At 39.1% G+C, this 21,257-nt stretch overlaps 1 protein-coding gene across 1 annotated transcript in view; it reads right to left on the minus strand.

Annotated features, from left to right (window-relative positions):
• LOC118806169 (histone deacetylase 9-B) overlaps positions 1-21,048 on the minus strand; it is a 64,033-nt gene extending 42,985 nt beyond the window's left edge. The window contains exon 1 of the mRNA XM_036567555.1: positions 20,576-21,048. Coding sequence (XP_036423448.1) covers positions 20,576-20,675 — 100 coding nt within the window. The 5' untranslated portion in view covers positions 20,676-21,048. The remainder of the gene's footprint in view (positions 1-20,575) is intronic.
• Positions 21,049-21,257: the final 209 nt, after the last annotated feature.

The raw sequence follows: 21,257 nt of genomic DNA on the forward strand, positions 1-21,257 counted from the left end.
ATGCAATGTTTATATAGATGTTACTAATAATATACTATATATAAATATTTATCGATTATTTATAGATTATAATAAGTAGTATAATGTTCTAATTGTGCTGTATGTATATATATATATATATATATATATATATATATATATATATATATATAGTTACATTAACTTTCCATTGTTCCTTCTCCCATAAAGTCATCATTTTGGAGATATGAGATTTTGTTCCAACAGTGGTGGTCAGTTTAGTCGGAATGGTCGGTCTTGTTATTCTTTATGTTTAAATCTTCTGAGAGTGCTTACATGCTGTATATATGTTCTGCTGCCCTGGAACAATCAAATTTCCCTTTGAAGATCAATTAACCACGTCCAAATAGTCAAGCTGTCAGAAATCAGTTCACTGATACAAACCAAAATCTCAACAAATACAAAAAAAAACAAGCAAACACCTCAAAGCGCTAATCAGAGGAAAAACTCAACATCTGCACATCTGCAGTCACCTCTCTGAGTGGTTTGTAATACGCAAAAGTCAGTCTCTATGCAGTGTCCAAGCAATTCTGAAGCCTTTTTGTCTTTTTTACGTAGCCTTTATAGGGTCTATGGGCTCTGAGTCCAGACAGGTCAACCGCCTGGCTTGCCTGTGACTGGTCACATTACTCAGAGCCATCTCTGCCAGTTCTATCAGGTGCTTCTGCATTTGTGACCTGTGCTGTGGCCAGGACTCCTGGCAGCATGAAGCTCCATCCCAAGAGACGGCAAGCCCTAAGAACGGCCTACTCCAGGAAGCTTATTGAACGCCTACTTAGTGTTTTTCATTATCACCACCACTTCCACCAGTCCCATAGGAGAGGGGGCGTTCTCTGACACTCTACCCAAAACGGGCTGTCTCCACTCCCGAGTCCCTCTACTCTGCTCCCTGTAATAGACTTAAAAAGCTGATATCCGGCATTTTCTTATCATTCATGTTTTCCCTTAAGTCCACTTATAATGTTTGGATAGGTGTATTTACCAAAAACAGTGATAATTCACATTATTTGACCATTTTACAACCTCTTTTTAGTCCTTGGATTTAAACAGTCATGTCCACAAAAACTTGACTAAGTTATTGCTATTTTAGTTGTCTAGCACAGCATACTGGACTTCAATATGAGCTTAAAGTGTAGATTTTCAGTGTTACATCTAATTCGAGTGAACTGTGTAGGAATTACACCCCCCCCAATAATTATACACCGATCAGGCATAACATTATGAACTTGTTTCTACGCTCATTGGCCATTTTATCAGCTCCACTTACTGTATAGGTGCACTTTGTAGTTCTACAGTTACAGACTGTAGTCCATCTGTTTCTCTGCATACTTTGTTAGCCCCCTTTTACCCTGTTCTTCAGTGGTCAGGACCCCCAGGGACCCTCACAGAGCAGGTACTATTTGGGTGGTGGATCATTCTCAACACTACAGTAACACTGACGTGGTGTGCTATTGTGTGTTGTGCTGGTCTGAGTGGATCAGACACAGCAGAGCTGCAGGAGTTTTTAAACACCTCAGTGTCACTGCTGGACTGAGAATAGTCCACCAACCAAAAATATCCAGCCAACAGCGTCCTGTGACCACTGATGAAGGACTAGAGGATGACCAACACAAACTGTGCAGCAGCAGATGAGCTATCGTCTCTGACTTTACATCTACAAGGTGGACCAACAAGGTACGAGTGTCTATCAGAGTGGACAGTGAGTGGACACAGTGTTTAAAAATTCTGCTGTGTCTGATCTACTCAGACCAGCGCAACACTCACTAACACACCACCACCACGTCAGTGTTACTGCAGTGTTGAAAATGATCCACCACCCAAATATTACCTGCTCTGTGAGGGTCCATGGGGGTCCTGACCACTGAAGAACAGGGTAAAAGGGGGCTAACAAAGTATGCAGAGAAACAGATGGACTACAGTCTGTAACTGTAGAACTACAAAGTGCACCTATAGAGTAAGTGGAGCTGATAAAATGGACAATGAGCGCAGAAACAATATGGTTCATAATGTTATGCCTGATCGGTGTAAATAATAAATGAATTATAAATCATAAATTGTGACTAAACAACTATTTAGTATATTCCTTAAAAAAGAATGCACTAGTGAGCTCAGAAACACCAAAGGGCCCAGAAGAGCACTGAAAACAATCACTGTGGTGAATTCTCTCTCTGGTGAAGAAAAAAACCTTCACAGTAGTTGGTCAGATCAAGAAAACCCTGCAGGAGGTCTGCATATCTATGTCAACAGTCAAGAGACGACTTCAACAAAGTAAATACAGGGGGTTTACCGCAAGATGTAAACTATTGGTAAGCTTTAAAAAATAAGAAGACCAGATTAGAGCTTGCAAAAAGGTCTAAAAATGTCTGCACAGTTCTGGAAAAACTTATAAAACAAAGATCAGCTTGTACCAGACAGATGGGAAAACAAAAGTATGGAGAAGCAAAGGAACCACACATGAACCAAAGCACACCAGCTCATCTGTTTAGCATGGTGGAGGTAGTGTTACAGCACTTCCCTTGAATTTAGTGATGATGTAATTGCTGACAAAAGCAGCAGGATGAAGTGTATACGGCTGTGTTATCTGCTCAGATTCAGGCAAATGCTTCAAAACCCGTTGGGCGGCACTTCATAGTGCAAATGGACGATAACCCAAAACATACTGTGAGAACAAACCAAGACTTTTTAAGGCATAGAAGTAGAATACAATGGCCAAGTCAGTCACCTGACCTCAATCCAACTGAGCATGGATTTCACTTAGTGAAGGCAAAACTGAAGATAAATACACCAAGAACAAGCAGGAACTGACAGTAGGTGCAGTAAAGGCCTGAAATGCGTTTACAGGGAAGAAACCCAGAATCTAGTGATGTCTGTGTTTGGGCAACCATTGACTGCAAAGTATTTGCAACTACACTTTAAAAGAGACAATTTAATTTATGAATATGTTAGTCTCTCCAATTACTTTGTAATCCCTACACCATTCACCTGGTTTGAATGTAAGTACCATCAAACTAAAGCTAAAAGTCAGTAGTTTGCACACATTTAATTTAACCCCTTAAAATTTCAGGCTTATTATTCAGGCTTATTATTCAGCAACTACATGGACTTCAGTGCAAACTGACTGAGGTGTTAATATGTTATAGAAGCATGTAATAAAACTTTGGGCCTGCTAGTGGGCCCTGGCCATTTAAGGGGTTAAAATCCAATATGTTGTGGTACACTGTTGACATCCAAACAATTACAGACCTGACTGTATGTAATTCCCCTCTGTTCCGTTTGACTGCCCTGTATTGTGCCTGATTCAAAAGGCAGTCAGGACTGAAACATTCCTTTCAACTTTAACGTAAATGGGAGGTGCTAAAAAGGACATATGTAAATGACACAAATGACAAAAACAGGCTGTTTCTGCAGTTTACTTGAACTATATGAATTAGGGAGTGAATGGTACTTTAACCATGTTTACATACAAAAATGTTTTTATTTAAAAAATAAATAAATACATATGGTCTCCCATGATGTGGGCCCTTTAAAGAAATTTCTCCTGATTTTCTGAAAAAAAAAAAACGAAAAATGGACCCACACAGTCGAGGTGCTGCCTTCAGAAAAACACATAAATCACAAAGCAGCAAAAAACGCACCGCAAACGCTCCATTTGAAAACTCTTTAATTATCATGCTGAAATGGTTATGGCATTGCGGACAACGTGGCCTTCATATCAAGGAAACAGGAGAAACAGGATGTAGACTCCGCTTTTAAAAGCCCTCACAGGTGAAAGACATTCAGAATAATTACAGGAGGAAACACCTTTATGCCAAATGAGGAGGGAGGCTTAGCATAACTGGGTGAAGCACTGGGAGGTCGGGAAAGAAAACGCTGTGGCTTTTAGTTTGATAATTAAAGAGTTTTAATTTTTACTGCCGTTATCTGTGATTTTATACACCCTGATATATGAGCAGTGACCCATTTAAACAGATTCAGCATTTATTTTGTCTTAAAGGGCCCGTATCATGGAAATTTTACTTCTTTGAAATAAGAGTTTGATACAGTAGGTAAACAATGTTGAAGGTTCATGTGTTAAGTGTTCAATACAGTTCAGTTCATTTTGAATTCATTTTTTTTTTGTGCTCACCCAAATCCATTTACATGCATTTACATATATCCACCTACCCAACCTATAGCAGTTTAGACCCACTCATTCACATTAAAGTTATAAGGAGTGTTTCAGCCTGGAATGCTGTCTGAATAAGGCACAATACAGGGCAGCCAATCAGAACAGAGCTCATTTACATATACACTGATCAGGCATAATATTATGACCACCTACTTGTTTCTGTGATCATTGTCCATTTTATCAGCTCCACTTACTATATAGGTGTACTTTGTAGTTCTACAGTTACAGACTGTAGTCCATCTGTTTGTCTGCATACTTTGTTAGCCCCCCTTTACCCTGTTCTTCAGTGGTCAGGTACTATTTGGGTGGTGGATCATTCTCAACACTGCAGTAACACTGATGTGGTGGTGGTGTGTTAGTGAGTGTTGCGCTGGTCTGAGTGGACCAGACACAGCAGAATTTTTAAAGACTGTATCCACTCACTGTCCACTCTATTAGACACTCCTACCTTGTTGGTCCACCTTGTGGATGTAAAGTCAGAGACGATAGCTCATCTGCTGCTGCACAGTTTGTGTTGGTCATCCTCTAGTCCTTCATCAGTGGTCACAGGACGCTGCCCACAGGACGTTGTTGGCTGGATATTTTTGGTTGGTGGACAATTCTCAGTCCAGCAGTGACACTGAGGTGTTTAAAAACTCCAGTGTTAGTGTGTTGTGCTGGTCTGAGTGGATCAGACACAGCAGTGCTGCTGGAGTTTTTAGAGTGGACAGTGAGTGGACACAGTGTTTAAAAACTGATAAAATGAACAATGAGCGTAGGAACAAGGAGGTGGTCATAATGTTATGCCTGATCGGTGTATCACCCTCAAAGGCACAGAAACAAAAACAGCTGAATTCTAAGAGATATAGAGAGGATGGAAAATAGTCATGTGAATGTCCATTATGACTATTTTTGGGGCATAAACCCACAAAACTGTTACAAGCATACCTCGGGGGAAAAATTAAAACATAAGAAAAACACAGGATATGAGCTTCATGCAGTGTGTTTTTACAAGTTACATAACAGTTTAACCTACTGGGGGCCACATTATTTATAAATGGCATTAAAAAATAATCCATTTTCAAGTTAAAAAGGCTGACAGTCTGTTTTGTGACACTGTTGTGTAAGAATTGTGTGGTAACACTTCACTTATAACGTGCTACGTAATATAGCACAACTCTGGCTTAAACATGTCATTAGTAGTTATGATAGTTTGTGTCCAGTGATATAACAATGTCAAATTTCCATTAGCGGCGTTGTTATGACAGATGTCATAACCATTCAGACCATGACAGCTAACAAGAGTACACTTAGCGAACCATGAGACATAAGCTGTCGACACATTAAACTTTATGGCATAAACTCTTAGAAAAAGGTTCTCCAAGGGTTCTTTAGTAGAGACAATGGTTCTATATAGAACCATGAACACCTAAAGAATGCTTTGCATCTTTAAATGGTTCTTTGCATGGTGAAACGGTTCTTCAGATTGATAAAGAATGTGCTGTGGATGATTCTGTACAGAACCTTTTTGAAAAGGGTTCTATATAGCACCAAAAAGGGTTCTTCTATTGTGAGGATGTCAAGCCTGTATGAAAGAACACTTTTTGGTGCTATATAGAACCCCTTTCAAAAAGGTTCTTTATAGAACCGTAGACAACATATTCTCCACCAATGTGAAGAATATGCAAAGAACCATTTAATCATGCAAAGGGTTCTTTGAGTGTCCATGGTTCTATATAGAACCATGTTCTTTACTAAAGAACCCTTGAAGAACCATCTTTTTTAAGTGTGTTTGCCATGACAATTACTGCTAATAGCAACATGACATTGTTACATTACTGAGCATAATTTGTTATGACAACTTATGGCAACTTATAAGTGTCACTAAACAGGCCTTTGAAAATGCCCTGATTTAGAATTAGAAAATGTTAGAAAACTACAAACGATGCCACAACGCTGACCCTGATGTGTTGACCCCTGGACCGTCAGTGTGTAGTGCATATCCTGAAAATATCACAAAGCAGCTCAGTAAGAGAGCAGTAAGCAGACTGACATAATAGAATGGTTATTTATAAACCTGTGCATATTTGATAAAAGCCAAATCTTTTAAACTACTCAGCTCATATAAAGTCTTACGCAAGTGAAGAGCATGTGGGTGGCGGAGACGGCAGAAAGCAGTGCAAAGCAAGCTTAAGTGCCTGCAAAGCAAATGAACAATGAAAACCTCCCATTTAGTCAAAGTTTCACTGGGGTCTCACCGCTGCTTGAAATAGCAAATGCACAACTTTCAGTGATGTAACGAGTTTGTGACACAGATTTCAGTACATCACACACACTAATGGTTCTAAACAATCTCAAGACCATTAGAGCTAATTACATTGGGCTGTAGTCAAGACCACCTTTGTTGAGTCCAGACAAGCACAAATACTAATACTAGTCAAGTGTGGTTCTAAAGCGGACCAAGATTTTAAAAAGCTTAAATCCTCTTCGAGGCCTTAACTAGTCTTTAACTGCTTCCAGCCCACATTTCTTTGTCTATTGCTTTCATTTTGCTATAATACTTAACTGAAGTGACATAATTACATAATTAATTACACTGTTATGTAATGTGTTACATTTGCATTAAATATATTCTGTATTGACAGGTTTGAGTCTGCACATCTGACTCTTTTCATTTGTTTCAATATTAGAAATTGACACAATGTTCCAGTCATGAAGGACTTCAAGGAAAAAATCAAATAGCAAACTAACATTTTTGATGAGCAAATAAGCTGCTCACTAACATTACATGTTCTCATATTTCAGAGCAATGAGTCTGAACTCTATGCTCCACCAGAGGGCGGAGAAGAGCCTGAGTTTTACATTTTGATCAGAGTTTCTAACCCGTTAAGTCTAAAGAGGGTCGTACAGACAGACTACTGCAGCCGGCTAAAGGCTACCGCACACAGGACTAGACCAGAGCAGGCAGTTCAGAGCACAGCTAAACCACATAGGAAGCGCTTCAGAGAAGCACAGATCAACATCAGATTCAAGCTCATTTCACACCATAATTTAGTGAGTTTATCACATTTAGTATCAGCTAACCAACTTGTCACAAACTCACCATTTCCAAGCTAAAGGATATGAGGAGAACACGTAGCTAGGCAAGGAACACTAACGTTAGCCGTTAGCTGAGGCGGAAACAGACAACCAGCAATTTTCTGTATATCTTAAAGACTTTAGATTGGCTGCTGTAAATTTAATACCTTTTATCAACTACTTCAGATTTTTGGTCTGAGTTTGATACAGTACAGTAATCATAAAATGAATGTCATCCCAAAATACACAATAATAACTTTCCATCAAATTCAAATCGTAATAAAATGTCTCCTCTTCTACTTACAAACACAACTGTGGCATGCACTAAAAGTTCAGAGTCCAGCAGTCCATTTCTAAATTTAGCCTGATGTGAAAAGTTTTCTTAATGTTTCAGACGACAATTTCTGAGTTTCTGGCTGTTCGATGTCTGAATTAAGCCAATCAAGCTAATGCTAACCAACTACGTTAAACACAAACTGACGCAATGATCTGGTATTGAGTTGCCTAAGTAGCCTTGGCCTGAGCCTTGGGGAAGCTAGGGGGCCCTGTTAGAAGCCAGCTCCCCCAAGACTTCCGACTATTACGAGAAAAAGGCAAAGGAAATCTTACAAAACGTAAGGTCATCATCAGTCGCACAATAGGGCAAAAAAAGACGCTAACATTAACGTGCCACTGCTCCTCCTGATAGCGAGAATTTAGTGAAGCTGCGATAGTTCCAATACGTTACTCACCTAGCTAGCGAATCCTTGACCATTGTAAAGAAGATAAAGTTCAATACTGTGAAAAAACATCAAGAACATCAGTATCTTCAACTGTTTGCAGTAGATATCAGTGCCTAGTGCTGTAACAGGCAGAGCTCCAGTTAATTAGCTCTTTACTTGTCGTAATGAGCTGCCAGCTGTTATAGTAATGGGCAACACTTTACTGTAGGGTGCTGTTCATAAGGCTACATGACTACATAAGTTTGTCCTTACAACTGACATAACCCTACATAACTGTTTATAAATGCTTATTACAAAAGGCATCATCTGTCATAAAGGCTACTTTAGCTGACTTTGATCAAAATTGGCAAATGCAACCTTTATAGCGACGCTTACTGGAATAAGCATTTATAAACAGTTCTGTAGGGTTATGTCAGTTGTCATGACATGCTTATGTAGATGTCATGTTGCCTTATGAACAGCACCCTACAGTAAAGTGTTACCTTTCTAACAATTACTTATAGTTAAGTTTCTGGGCCTTAGTGCTATACTGGACATCTCTGGGCCTTAATGTTTGCTAGCTGGCCCCCTCAAACTATAACCCGCGCTCTGAAAATGAAATTCTAGCTTTGCCACTGGTGCATGTTGGTCACATTTAACAGAAAAAAACACAAAAGTATATTTTTATTTGTAAAGTAGTTGGTCTCAGTCAAGACTAGAGCTTAACTCAGGCCTAAAATTTGGGCCAAACCTGAATACAGCCTAAATAAAGAATTTTCTGTCCGAACCTGACCCAACACGACCCAGCCTGGGACAATTCTGTCTGAAGAAATATCATCATGTTTTGAGTCCAAAGCCAACCTGAGTCCAAAAAAATACTGTCAGAAACTGAACCAGTCCATAATCACGTAAATAAAAAATAAAACAATATAAAATAATATTCTATAATGAAATAATCAATTGTCAAAAATTGCTTCATATTTATTTGTCGAATAATACCAGAGTTTATATTTTTATCGTTAGTATTATATGTATTGTATATATGGTAATAAGTAACAAACTATAACCTTGTTAAGTAATTAATAAGGTTAATACCCTGTTTGTTAATTCTCTTCTTAAAACTTCTTTTCCTAAGGGCTTTGCTATCACTTTGTTGCTGTAGCACCGTGAATTTCCCAGTTCTAGGACTAATTAAGGATTATCTAATCTTTTCGTATCTTTTAAACAGCATCCCAAATGTTTCTTAGCCTGTATGAACTCTCCATACCGCACTGTTCTCTTGCTGTGCTAATATAGTGAGATTTCAGCTTCACCTTCTTAATACTAAACCTCCACTTCTGCACAGAGAACATGGTACACAGATCATAGTGAACATAAAATGTAACAATATTTTTGGCCAAACAAATCAAACTTATTTTTGACTGCACTTAAAGGAGCTTTACTGGATCGATCCTCTGTTTATGTCCTGTTTTCTCACGAGCGCAGGCCTTGTGAGCCTCGGTGCTGAATGGGTGACTCATGATAGAAAACAATATAAGGTAGTGAAAGTAGTTAAGAATAAATTAAAGAGAAAAACTAAAGCAGGGGTCACGTCTGTTAAATGTTTAAAATGTTTAAACGTGTCTCTTGACCGAATCTTATGCCTGATAATTCGAGAAATAACATCCAAACGTGACCAAACCCAACAGCTTCAAGCTCAAATCAAGACCAAGTCTGAGACTTTAGAAAAAAACACCTTTAGTCTGGATTTAAGTGCTACAGCACTAACTAATCCTACAAAAATACCCTGCCTGACTGGTGCTATCTGGAGCTGCTGGGAGCGAAAGCACATAAAGATATTCTGACCAGCGACTGAAATCTTTTTTAAGCTCAATCTAAAGACAGACGACCATGTGACTGTCATGTACGAGATGCAGTTCAACTATTTTTACACGCGTGAACGAAAACGGCAGAAAAAAAACACGGCCGTTTGGTGTGTGTGGGATGGCGGCCGTCAGGGAGCGTGTGCTCGATGAGAGATTGATTTGGACTTGTTCCAAAATATGAGCACATTATATGCATGTACAAACACACTGTAAACATGGCCTGAATGTGTGCTGCTAAACAGACTGTACAGTTCTAGACACACTCAACACCTCCACGCATAAAACACTACAGAAAGTCATACATTCGCTTCTCTCTTCACACTTGTTCTTCAAGAATTCACACACCCACACGCACATTCAACACACACACTCAAGGTGCCATCCAGACATGATGAACAATGTTCATCCTCAAAAAAATCTAAATAAAGACAAATCACACACAATCTGAACTGTAAGGATTGAAATGTTGTAAACTAGACACTAAAATGTAAACTGATGTTTTTTTCACAAGTGCAGTCATATACAAAAGTCCCAGTGCCCCAGTCAAATTATATGTTTTGCTTATTTTAGTGGAAATAAGTTAACGTATCCTCCACAGAGAACACACTCAAATATGGAATTTTTCTGCAAATTTTAGTGTATGATTTCTACTTTTTCCCCAATATGTTAAATTCAGCAAATAAACAGTAATTTTGCATTAAATTTATCTCTGTATAGACTGAAGTGTCAAATTGACCCCTGGTCAAATTATATGTTTTGCTGATTTTCTAATATGTTAAATTCAGCAAATAAACAGTAATTGTGCTTTATAATATGCAGAGGTGTGTTCTCTGTAGAGGATGAGTCTCTTAGAGACTTTTCACTTAGGAAAATCAGCAAAATTTGACCAGGGCACCAAACATTTGCATACAACTGTATCTTGGGGCCAAGACAAAGTTATAATAACATTAAAATACTAAATTTCATTAAATAATAAATGATAACTATCTATTTTAGTAATACCTTGACATAAAATGATTACAAATAGCTATTTGATCAGTGAGAGTTATAATATATTTATATACTATATATGAAATATGTTCACTCACTGAGCACTTTATTAGAAACTCCTCCTTGTTTCTACGCTCATTGTCCATTTTATCAGCTCCACTTACTATATAGCTGCACTTTGTAGTTCTACAGTTACAGACTGTAGTCCATCTGTTTCTCTGTGTACTTTGTTAGCCCCCTTTTACCCTGTTCTTCGGTGGTCAGGACCCCCACAGGTCCACCACAGAACAAGTATTATTTGGGACAGCAGTGCTGCTGGAGTTTTTAAACACCTCAGTGTCACTGCTGGACTGAGAACCAAAAACATCCAGCCAACAGTGTCCTGTGACCACTGATGAAGGACTAGAGGATGACCAACACAAACTGTGCAGCAACAGATGAGCTATCGTCTCTGACTTTACATCTACAAGGTGGACCAACAAGGTAGGAGGGTCTAATAGAGTGGACAGTGAGTGGACACAGTGTTTAAAAACTCCAGCACCACTGCTGTGTCTGATCCACTCATACCAGCACAACACACACTAACACACCACCACCACGTCAGTGTTACTGCAGTGCTGAGAATGAGCCACCACCCAAATAGTACCTGCTCTGTGGGGGCCCTGTGGGGGTCCTGACCACTGAAGAACAGGGTAAAAGGGGTCTAACAAAGTATGCAGACAAACAGATGGACTACAGTCCTTTGCACTTTTGCACAGCACTGTATATCTGTCCTATGTATATTATCTAATAAATGCAGCCTTTATTTTTATAGTGCTTGTCATAGGTGACTGACGGCGAGCTGAGAGCCAAGTGCATCCGATTCTCTTGGCACCCCCTCAGAGGCCAAACTAAAAGTGTGTGTTGTGAAACGCGCGCTAGTCACTCTGACTCCTTGGGGCCCCTCTCCCCAAAATACACCCTCCACAAAAAGCACTGCCCACCAAAACAGAAGCACAACACGCTCTAAAGTGTCAATCACTACTAATAGCATCCAGCATCTGTTCCAATCATAACAAAATGACAGCTAAAGGGGAAGGGCATTGCGCGACTGTGGGCAGGTGGGTCAGCCTCTTCAACACTGGGTCACAAACCACGGAACATTCCAGCATTCTGCTTTCCTACGACAAATACTATAACTCTGCATTATATCTGACACCCCCCCCCCCCAACAAAAAAGAAAGGAACCACAAAGGATGTTTCCATACGGTGGATGAAGGTGGCATTCTGTGGAAAGTGCAGCAGTGCAGGATGAGTGAGGTTTATAAATAAAGCCTTCCGGTGGGTGGTTTTATTAGGAGTTAACTCAGACGGAATGATAACCGAGGCTAATCTTAGCCCCCTAATGCCTTAAGCCCGAAATAACGAGGCCAAGAATAGCCGCGCCTAAACGCTAAGGGGCCAGAATATTCAACTGGCCCTCGTGCTCTGGCAAGGCAGAGAGAGGTAAACAGCATGCCAATCACGCCAGTCTGTAACCTGTCAGACTGACCTGGTCACTACCTTTAAAGCCACTAGAAAAGCTCTGTGGGCCTATTTTTTCATGTGTCAGTAGTGTATCACTGTATGAAATCCATATCCATCGTTTCACACTGTCCTGTATCTGCTCTTTATATAGACCTGTGTCATGTACTGCTGCTGTTTGTTGTACTATAAGGCCTGAAGTACAACATATGGTTCCAATGTATAGCTTATATTGGGAAATGACAATAAGGCCCACTTGACTTGACTTGATACCAATGTTACATATACCAAGTCAAGTGACTCTGAATGGCTTTGCTGACATGTTATAGTTGAGTTGTAAAGAAATTTGAAAAGTTGGTGGAATTTCCCTTTAAGCAGCTCTATTATAATACAAATTCTATGTATTTGAATCATGTAAATTACATTATTTTGTCAGCGTACTCATTCAGTTGCATTAATATCAAGCTGTTTAAGGGGAATTCCACCAGCTTTTCAAAATTTCAGTACAACTCAATTGTTAAGATGTAAACAAAGTCGTACAGAGAGGTTTGCTATGAATGACTAACTGTAGAGAAACTTAGTGACTCTCTTCTTTACAGTGGTGGTGAATGGAACCAGGGGTCATGATATCTACTATGCAAAAATACCTATTTTATTTACTATCCAAAACCACCAGTGAATCTACACGTCTTCTGAGTTTTATATGTAATTAGATTTGGATAAAATACTTGTTTGATACACTATTTCGCCTCACAACACCCTGCATGTACCATCCAGTATGGGTGGTTAAAAAAGTATGTTTTAGGGCAAAATCTTTTCTCAAAACTATCACAAAACAACATCTGAGGCAATAGGCAGCATATTCTTAACCATTACATCTAATAGCTTTATGTGAGGTACTATAAACACTAGGGATGCACTGATACAGGAACCGATGGCCGTTGCCAACATCTGATATTTTTCATCATATTGGCCAATACCAATATATAAACATTTATAAAATGTTGAAATTGGGAGTTGATCCACCTGCACTAGCATTATGGAGAAATCTAATATTTATTTCTATAGGGTTACAAATACAGTTAAATTAATAAAATGCCACATTTTGCCACAGTAGCACAACATTCTGTGAGATTCTTCTGGAGAATAATATAATAAATACATCAACAAATATTGCTTTAAAATATGAGTCAAATCTACACATGCCTATGTATATATACGGATACATATCTGCCGATATTGATATGATTGTGATATCATTATGCATCCTTATTCAATGCCTCAGACGTCTAGTTCCTGTCACTATGACTGTGAACAATTCTGCCTCTAACTTCTCTAAAACAAAGCATTTCATGACAAATACTTAGGAATGGCTTTGGTTACATCTCAACCATTTAATCATGCAGATATTTAGAAATATCACTGGAAATTCCCCTTTAAAAATGCATTCCGCAGACCATGATGAACACACACACTGGACAAGGCTAAAGATATACAGTAGTGAAATGATGCTAGCAGTTTGAACACTCCCTGGAGATTTTTCTGCATTTTTTTTTCTCCAAACAGGGTCTCATGTGTCCGTGTCCCCGCTGGTCAAGTCCCTATGGGAGAATGCAGATCTGCCTGCCAAAAACAACTGACCTCAAACGAAACCCAATCTGAATCTGCTTTACAGAAACAGCCAGCTCGGTCTTGTATAATGTGTGGAATAATTACGATAATGGAAAACACCAGATCTGTGGGCGAGCGCTGTTCTCAGCAGTGTCAGGGACCCGCTCAGCCACGTCTCGACCTCCATCTTTTATTCATCAGCATCGAGAGCCATTATTTCCACTCGTCTCTCAGACTGCGAGCCTCTTATCCTCTGAGCAGCGAGTTGTGTACTGTGGCCTGGTCAGATGCAGCTACAGGCACTGACTCACCCTCCTCAGATGCATGAGAACTCTGAGAAGTCGCTCGGTGGCCAGAGTGAGTCAGAGCTGATGAGAAACAGATAGATCTAAAATAAACAGAATCCCTCTGCCCGCGTTGCAAAACAGCCAGGCTAAAAATGGAAACGCTGGATGACATTTTTTAAATTGAAATGTTCTGCATCAACTGACAGGCAAGGAGTCACATGAGATCTCCTGGCCAAGGTTCGACGGTTTGACCCAGTAAAACTAACGTCGTTCGCCTGAGACCTGAAGGCTGTTACACTGATATGTACAGTTGTGTGCAAATATTTAGGCACCCTGGTCAAATGATGTTTCGTTGATTTTCTAAGTGAAAAAAGTGAACACATCCTCTACAGAGAACACAATGAACATTTTAATGCACAATTACTGATTATTTACTGAATTATTAAAAACAAACAACATAAAATGTGGCCTGTGTAAAAGTTACGATACATTTATGTTTTTTTTTATGTTTTGTGCAAAAAAAAATTGAGCAGAAAAATATCATATTTCAGTTCAAGTGCTCTGTAGAGAACGTATTAGCATATCTTCTCTCATTAAAACAGGTCATCTGTCCAAGGGTGTTCTTTGTGACCTTTGCATATGACTGTAAATATTCATGAACATCTTCGGTATTAAACTCCAGTCCTGGAGGGCCTTTAGTCCAGCATAGCTTTGTGACGTTCCTGCTCAAACGCACCCACCAAACATGGTCATTAACTGGCGAGTTGAATCAGCTATGTAAGAGCAGAAAAATCACCAAACTGTGCTGGGAGTACTGGGAAAACACTTAAATATAGCATCTTTTGGCAAATTTTAGTGCACAACTTCTACATATTTGCTGAGTTTAACATACTGGAAAAAAGAAAACATCTAATGTAAAAAAAAGTGCCATAACTTTTACACAGGCCACATTGTAAGTCAAATAAATTCAGCAAATAAACCGTAATTGTGTATTAAAATATGCAGAAGTGTGTTCTCTGTAGGGGATGTGTAACTTATTTACACTCAGAAAAACAACAAATCTTTTGCAGACTGTACGAGATCAAGTATAAAGTTACAATAAAATGAATATCCAGAATGCCTCATTTCCAAAGTGACAAAAAAATTATTGAAAATAATGGTATTTTATTTATTATTTAAAAGGAGAATTTCACAGATGTTCCAAAATTCCCGCATAATTAAAATGGTTAAGATGTAAACAAAGTCATTTAGAGTGGTTTGGTGTGAAATGCTTGAGAAACTACAGCCAGAACTGTTCACAGTGGTGGTGACAGGAACCAGGTCGCTGCTGTTGGAACAAAACCTTGTATCTCCAAAAAGGTAACTTTACAGGAGAATGAAAAAAACATACTTTACTTTTAATGTAAGTCAATGGAACCAAACATATTTCCAAGTCATTTTGGGCCATTTCTGTTTGTCCATTCACCATTAAATTTACACACAGTGTAAAGGGCAACAGACATTTTCAAATTATGTCAAAAACTGAAAAACAACAAAAATGGAGATATGAGGTTTTGTTTCGACAGCAGCGAGATGCAAAATGACTCTAAAAGCTACCTCACAGAAAGTTACGACAAGTGATGTGCAAATTAGAATAATACCCCAACAGGCTATAATACGCCAGATACATAGGAGACTGTGACCAACATTTCACTGTAACTGTACTATATTAAACCCAGACCTAGATCACAAATCCACAGTAGATGAAATGAGACTTGAAATGTACACTAACAAAGGCAAACAATGTGAAGTGCTTAAGAAAAACAAACAAATTTTAATTTTCACCTTAGCTAGCGTAATTAGCCTAGTGCAGGGGTCGGCATCCCAAATGCCATTTTGTCCCATTTCAACAAAAATCAAACCACTTTGGGAAACCAACTTTTATTGGTTTAACATTTTAACAGCTTGGCTGTAAAGTTGTAAAGCTAATGTGTTAATACAAGCTAAAAATATAATAATATACTAATGAACAAAAACACAGGCTTACTTTGATCTGCTTTAACCTTTAGCTCAGCTAGCTTTATAGCCACTTTTCTCGCATCTGCAGCAGGAAACTTTTCCACTAGAACGGTTTCTTGTAAAACGTCTCTCAATGTTCGACTTTTTAGTGTTTGACAGTTTATCGTTGCAGATTAAACATATCCTGAATCCAGCTGGAGTGCATATACATGCAAATGAGTCCATTCATTCGTCTCTAAATCATCAATGTTCATTTTGAGTCTTTCTCTTCTTTGCCATTTTGTTAGCTACTAGCTAGGCAAGATTGTTGTCTGAGTTGCTATGTGACCAGCAATGTTCTCGTCGATCTTCAGGGTTAAAGGTTGGTGAATTAGCGGTTACACGTTAGTTCCAGCCTTTAATAGTATTTATTGCTAAAGCATAAAAATCTAATTCTGCTGTGGAGCCACAGGGGGGCAGTAAAACTGTGTAATTACTCCGGGGCCCCATGTTGCCGACTCCTGGCCTAGCAACATTGTATTTCACCTCATAACTTTTGGCTGGAAGTTAAAAGTTTGTGAAGAGTTAATTAGCTGATGGCACCTGATAAATGTACTGAGCAATGTTGAAAGTTTTATCTCTTTAAATTTATACAAGCAGAATGAAATATGGGTTTGAGCTTGATTGGTGCTTTTCCACAACGCTTCCTATGTGCTATACTTGTGCTTTGTACTTATCTGCTACCCAACATCACAGACTCTGCCAGTGCAGCACGGAGTTTCTCATCTGGTGTGCGGTTGCCTTTAGCCGGCGACAGTAGTCTTTCAATGTTTCCGTTTTTGGACTAAACAGATAAGAAACCTTGACCAAAATGTAAGACGCAGCCTCTTCACTACCCTCTAGTTTATACATATGACTGTATAAACATTTCACGGTTCTTATAAGAATAAATGACTTTAGTGACTATTTGAATATTTGAAAATTCAGACTCATCCCAAGTTATTATGCAAAGTAGTTATTAATATGCTACCTGATTCCTGAGACATTGTTTCATGAAAGATTGGAGATAACCGCTATCAACCATTACCAACACATACATAGATACATAGAAAACACGTGTAGGTTCTCTGCTCATTCGTTATAGCAAATAAAATGGCAATATATTTTCACTGTGACTCCTGGTTACTATCACCACCATTGCAAAGAAATCTTTGGAAAGAAAAGAGTCAGTAAATTTCTCTATAATGCACCATTTCACACCAAACCACTCAAACCAATGACTTTGTTTACATCTCAACCATTGGTTTACACTGGAACTTTGAATTAGTGAAATTCTTCTTTCATTTTTAAATCTTTTACATGTCGTATATCTAAAACATCTTTTGGCACATAGTTTACACAGCCCAATTTATTACTGTATATAAAATAATGAGTTATTAGCACGACAAAAGTGACAGTAGTTTAGTTATTTGCATTTGAGCCCAGATGCTTTAAGCACATCCAAATGCAGATCCAAAATGAGTGTCTCCTCGTCCGTGTAACTTATTTTTAGCCACAGTATGTAATCTAAAATCTGATCCTAGAACAGCAACAGCATTGGTCTATATGTGATGTGATAAATTGGTGCCCTTGGGCTGAGTATGTTGAGGTGGGGTCAGATGTGCTCTGATAAATTGCATGTTCAGAATATACAGCACAGTTCCCTTAACACAACTCTCAAAAGACGGCTGCTGATTTGGCTCTGACTGGCCTAATGAGCTGTGTATGGTGCATATTGCTGCAAGGGACGATATGTTTTTAGGAATCTTTGGACCACAGAGACGTCCTTTCTCAAATGTGACAGCTTTTACAAGCAGCCAGTGAAGAAATGTGACCTCCTATTAGCACATAGTATACGCAACATGAAAGAATCCATAACAATGAACGGAGATGAGCTTACTAATAACCGCGTTAAGGAATACACCAAAACAAGCACGTTCTTAAACCACAAATGCACCGAGACAATACATCAGACGACAAGCCCACGTCACCACAACGCAAACACATGCTTGCTACATCCTTCCTATCAACCACGGAAAGACACGCGCATACCTGTGCACTGCAGACCTACAGTTGTGTTTGTTTTGTTCTGGTTTTTGTTAATTTTCTAAGTGAAATAACATCATAACACATCCTCTACAGAGAACATACTTCTGCACAATTTAATGCACAATTACTGATTATTTCCTAAATTTACACATAGGGTGAAAAAATGACAAAAAATGTGCTGTGTGCAAAATATTTATGTTTTATTTTTTCCCAAAATGCTTAACTCTTCAAATAAATAGAAATTGTGCACTAAAATCTGCAATTTAAGTCTGTTTCCCACAGACAACGAGGTTAACCCCTTAAAATCCCGCATTTATTACATACTAAGTCTTATTACTCAGTAACTACAGGGACTTCAATGCAAACTAGCTGACCTATTCTTAGGTTATAGGAGTGTGTAATAAAACTTTGGGCCTGCTGGTGGCCATTTTGGGGGGTTAACTTAATTGTGTAATTGCACATTTAACTTATTTTCACTTATAAATTCAACAAAACATGTACATTGACCAGGGGTGTTCAAGCTTTTATACATATGACTATGCATATGCAAATGAGCGTATACTGTTGCTGCATCGATCAGGTCCACTTATAAGCTTGGAATCATTCAATGTTTTCAACAATGTAGACTTCAGCTTCAGATGTACAAACGTTTTTAACATGCTAGTGCTGTTCAACTTCACAGCTTTCAAATAACTAATAATAGACAACATATTAAAAAATAGAACATGGCGCCTCAAGAATGCTTCATATTAGAAAATCTCAAGGCAGGTAATTTAATGTAATTGCATAATTATAGTTCAGTTAACTTATCTTAAGTGCAATTATTCCTATACTACCACTGTGTCCATAATTTGGACTATGCAGTACTGTGTACTCTATTCATTCTGCTACTTATTCTGTTTATTCTGGGAAACCTATTTACAGCATCTGTGAATAATACTGCAGTCACATTCATACAGTACTCTGCAAGTACAGTGCCCTTCATTTATTTCATTACCAGTCAAAACAGGCAGGTATGCACAAGCTATTCATTTCAGGCCATATTTCTTAGGAGATTTGCAAAAGGAAACTAGAGTTCAAAAAGATCTAGTAGACCACCAAAACTGTCCCCATCAGATAAACAGCACTTAAAGCTTTCATCTTTGAGAGAGAGGAGAAAATCAAGCTGCTTCAGATCTGAAACATCCACATCCATCCTTCCACTGTGAGAAGACGACTCAGCGCTATGGGTCTGAAAGGATGTGTAGCTGTTCAAGAAGAACCTCACTGAGAAAAGGAGACAGACACATCAAACAAAGAAGCGGAACAATGGACTGACCACCCCAAAGTCCAGACCTCAATATCACTGAATGTGCGTGGACTGTGAAAAGCAAAAAATGCAACCAACTTCTAAGACTGAACTTTGGAGGTGTGGAAAAATCCTTGCAGATTTCTTTGAACACTTGAAAGTGAGTCTGAAAAGAATGGAAGCTAATAAAGCCAAAGAGTGGACACAGTAAATTATGAGAAATGTATGTTAAGCTGTTGAGGCTTCTATTTAATTTCCTGTTAAATATATGTTTTCTGTGTTTTTCTTGACTAACCTGTACTGGACTGATATGACTGGAAATTAAAGACATAAGCGTGGTCAAAAATGGTGGTCTCTGACTTTTGAACAGTATAGAATATTGTGCAAAACTGTGAGCTTAGCTATTATTCTGTGTATATTTATAGCATTAATTGGCATATGTGACTCAGTAATGTTAAGTATTAAGAATAAGTATTAATACAGTTGTATGCAAAAGTTTGAGCACCCCTGGTCAAATGTCATGTGTTGCTGATTTTCTAAGTGTAAATAAGATAAAACATCCTCTACAGAGAACACGATTCTGCACATTTTAATGCACAATTACTGTCTACTTGCTCAAATTCACATTTTGGACAACAAAAATAAAACATAAACTGTGGCCTGTGCAAAAGTTAAGGCACATATTTTGTTTTTTTTTACCAGTATAGTATCTGCATATAAAAATTACATTTTTAAGTTTGTTCCTGCGTAGAGAAAATGTAGAAAATCAACAGAACATGCAATCTGACTGAGGACGCTCAAACGTTTGCATACGACTGTATGACAAGTGATTTTCAATTCTAAGCTTTTGTCAATTTGTCAAACAGATACAAGGAGACCAAAGCAGAGGGTGAGAAACGGAAGCAAATAGCTGGACTCCAGCTTAGTCCAGCACAGTCTGGTGAACTCCTGAGTTGAATCGAGTATGTTTCAGCACCAAACTGCGCTGGACTCTCCTGATCTAGGCTTATTCACACAGGTACCTGAGCCAATCACAGTGCTGGAGATGCTATGAGTGTCCAGTATGGTCCTCAGCCACTCAGCGGGGATGCGGGTGTCGCTCTCATAGATGGTCTGCAGCATTCTCAAGGCGACCCAGTCCTCTTCCTCGCTCTCTTTCACCCTTTCGCTCGCGCTCCCTTCTCCTCTTGCCTCGGTCCTTCCACTACAGAGTGTTTCAGCCACCAAAAAATGTCAACCGTTTTAGTGGGTGCCTTTTAGCCGGCCAGTTCCACACATCAAGTGGGTGAAAAAAGAGGTAAAAACTGCTATTTCAGAGCTATCTTTCTCTTTTCCTGAGCCCCAGCTGAAGCAATGCCTCCTGCACTCTCACTCATACAGCACAGCACTGTATCCACTCATACAGCTCTCATGCAGCACTCTCTCTCTCTGCCTCTGCCTCTCTCTCTCGCCCCATCATTACCATGTGAATGTACGCCACTTCTCTCTCCCTCTCTCTCTCTCACCCTCCCTCCCTCCCTCCCTCCCTCCCTCTCTCTCTCTCTCTCGCGCTCCCTCGCTCCCAGGTGCCAGGAATAGCAACAGGGCCAGCCCAGGACAGAAATAGGCCGGGCCAAACCAGGGGAGTGGAGCAGCGGCTAGCCGCTCAAAATAGCAGCACAAAAACACAGCTGTCTGCCTTCATCCTTCTCCCCCCAAGCTCCC

The sequence above is a fragment of the Colossoma macropomum genome, unplaced genomic scaffold, assembly GCF_904425465.1.
Source record: "Colossoma macropomum unplaced genomic scaffold, Colossoma_macropomum, whole genome shotgun sequence".
Lineage (NCBI taxonomy): Eukaryota > Metazoa > Chordata > Actinopteri > Characiformes > Serrasalmidae > Colossoma > Colossoma macropomum.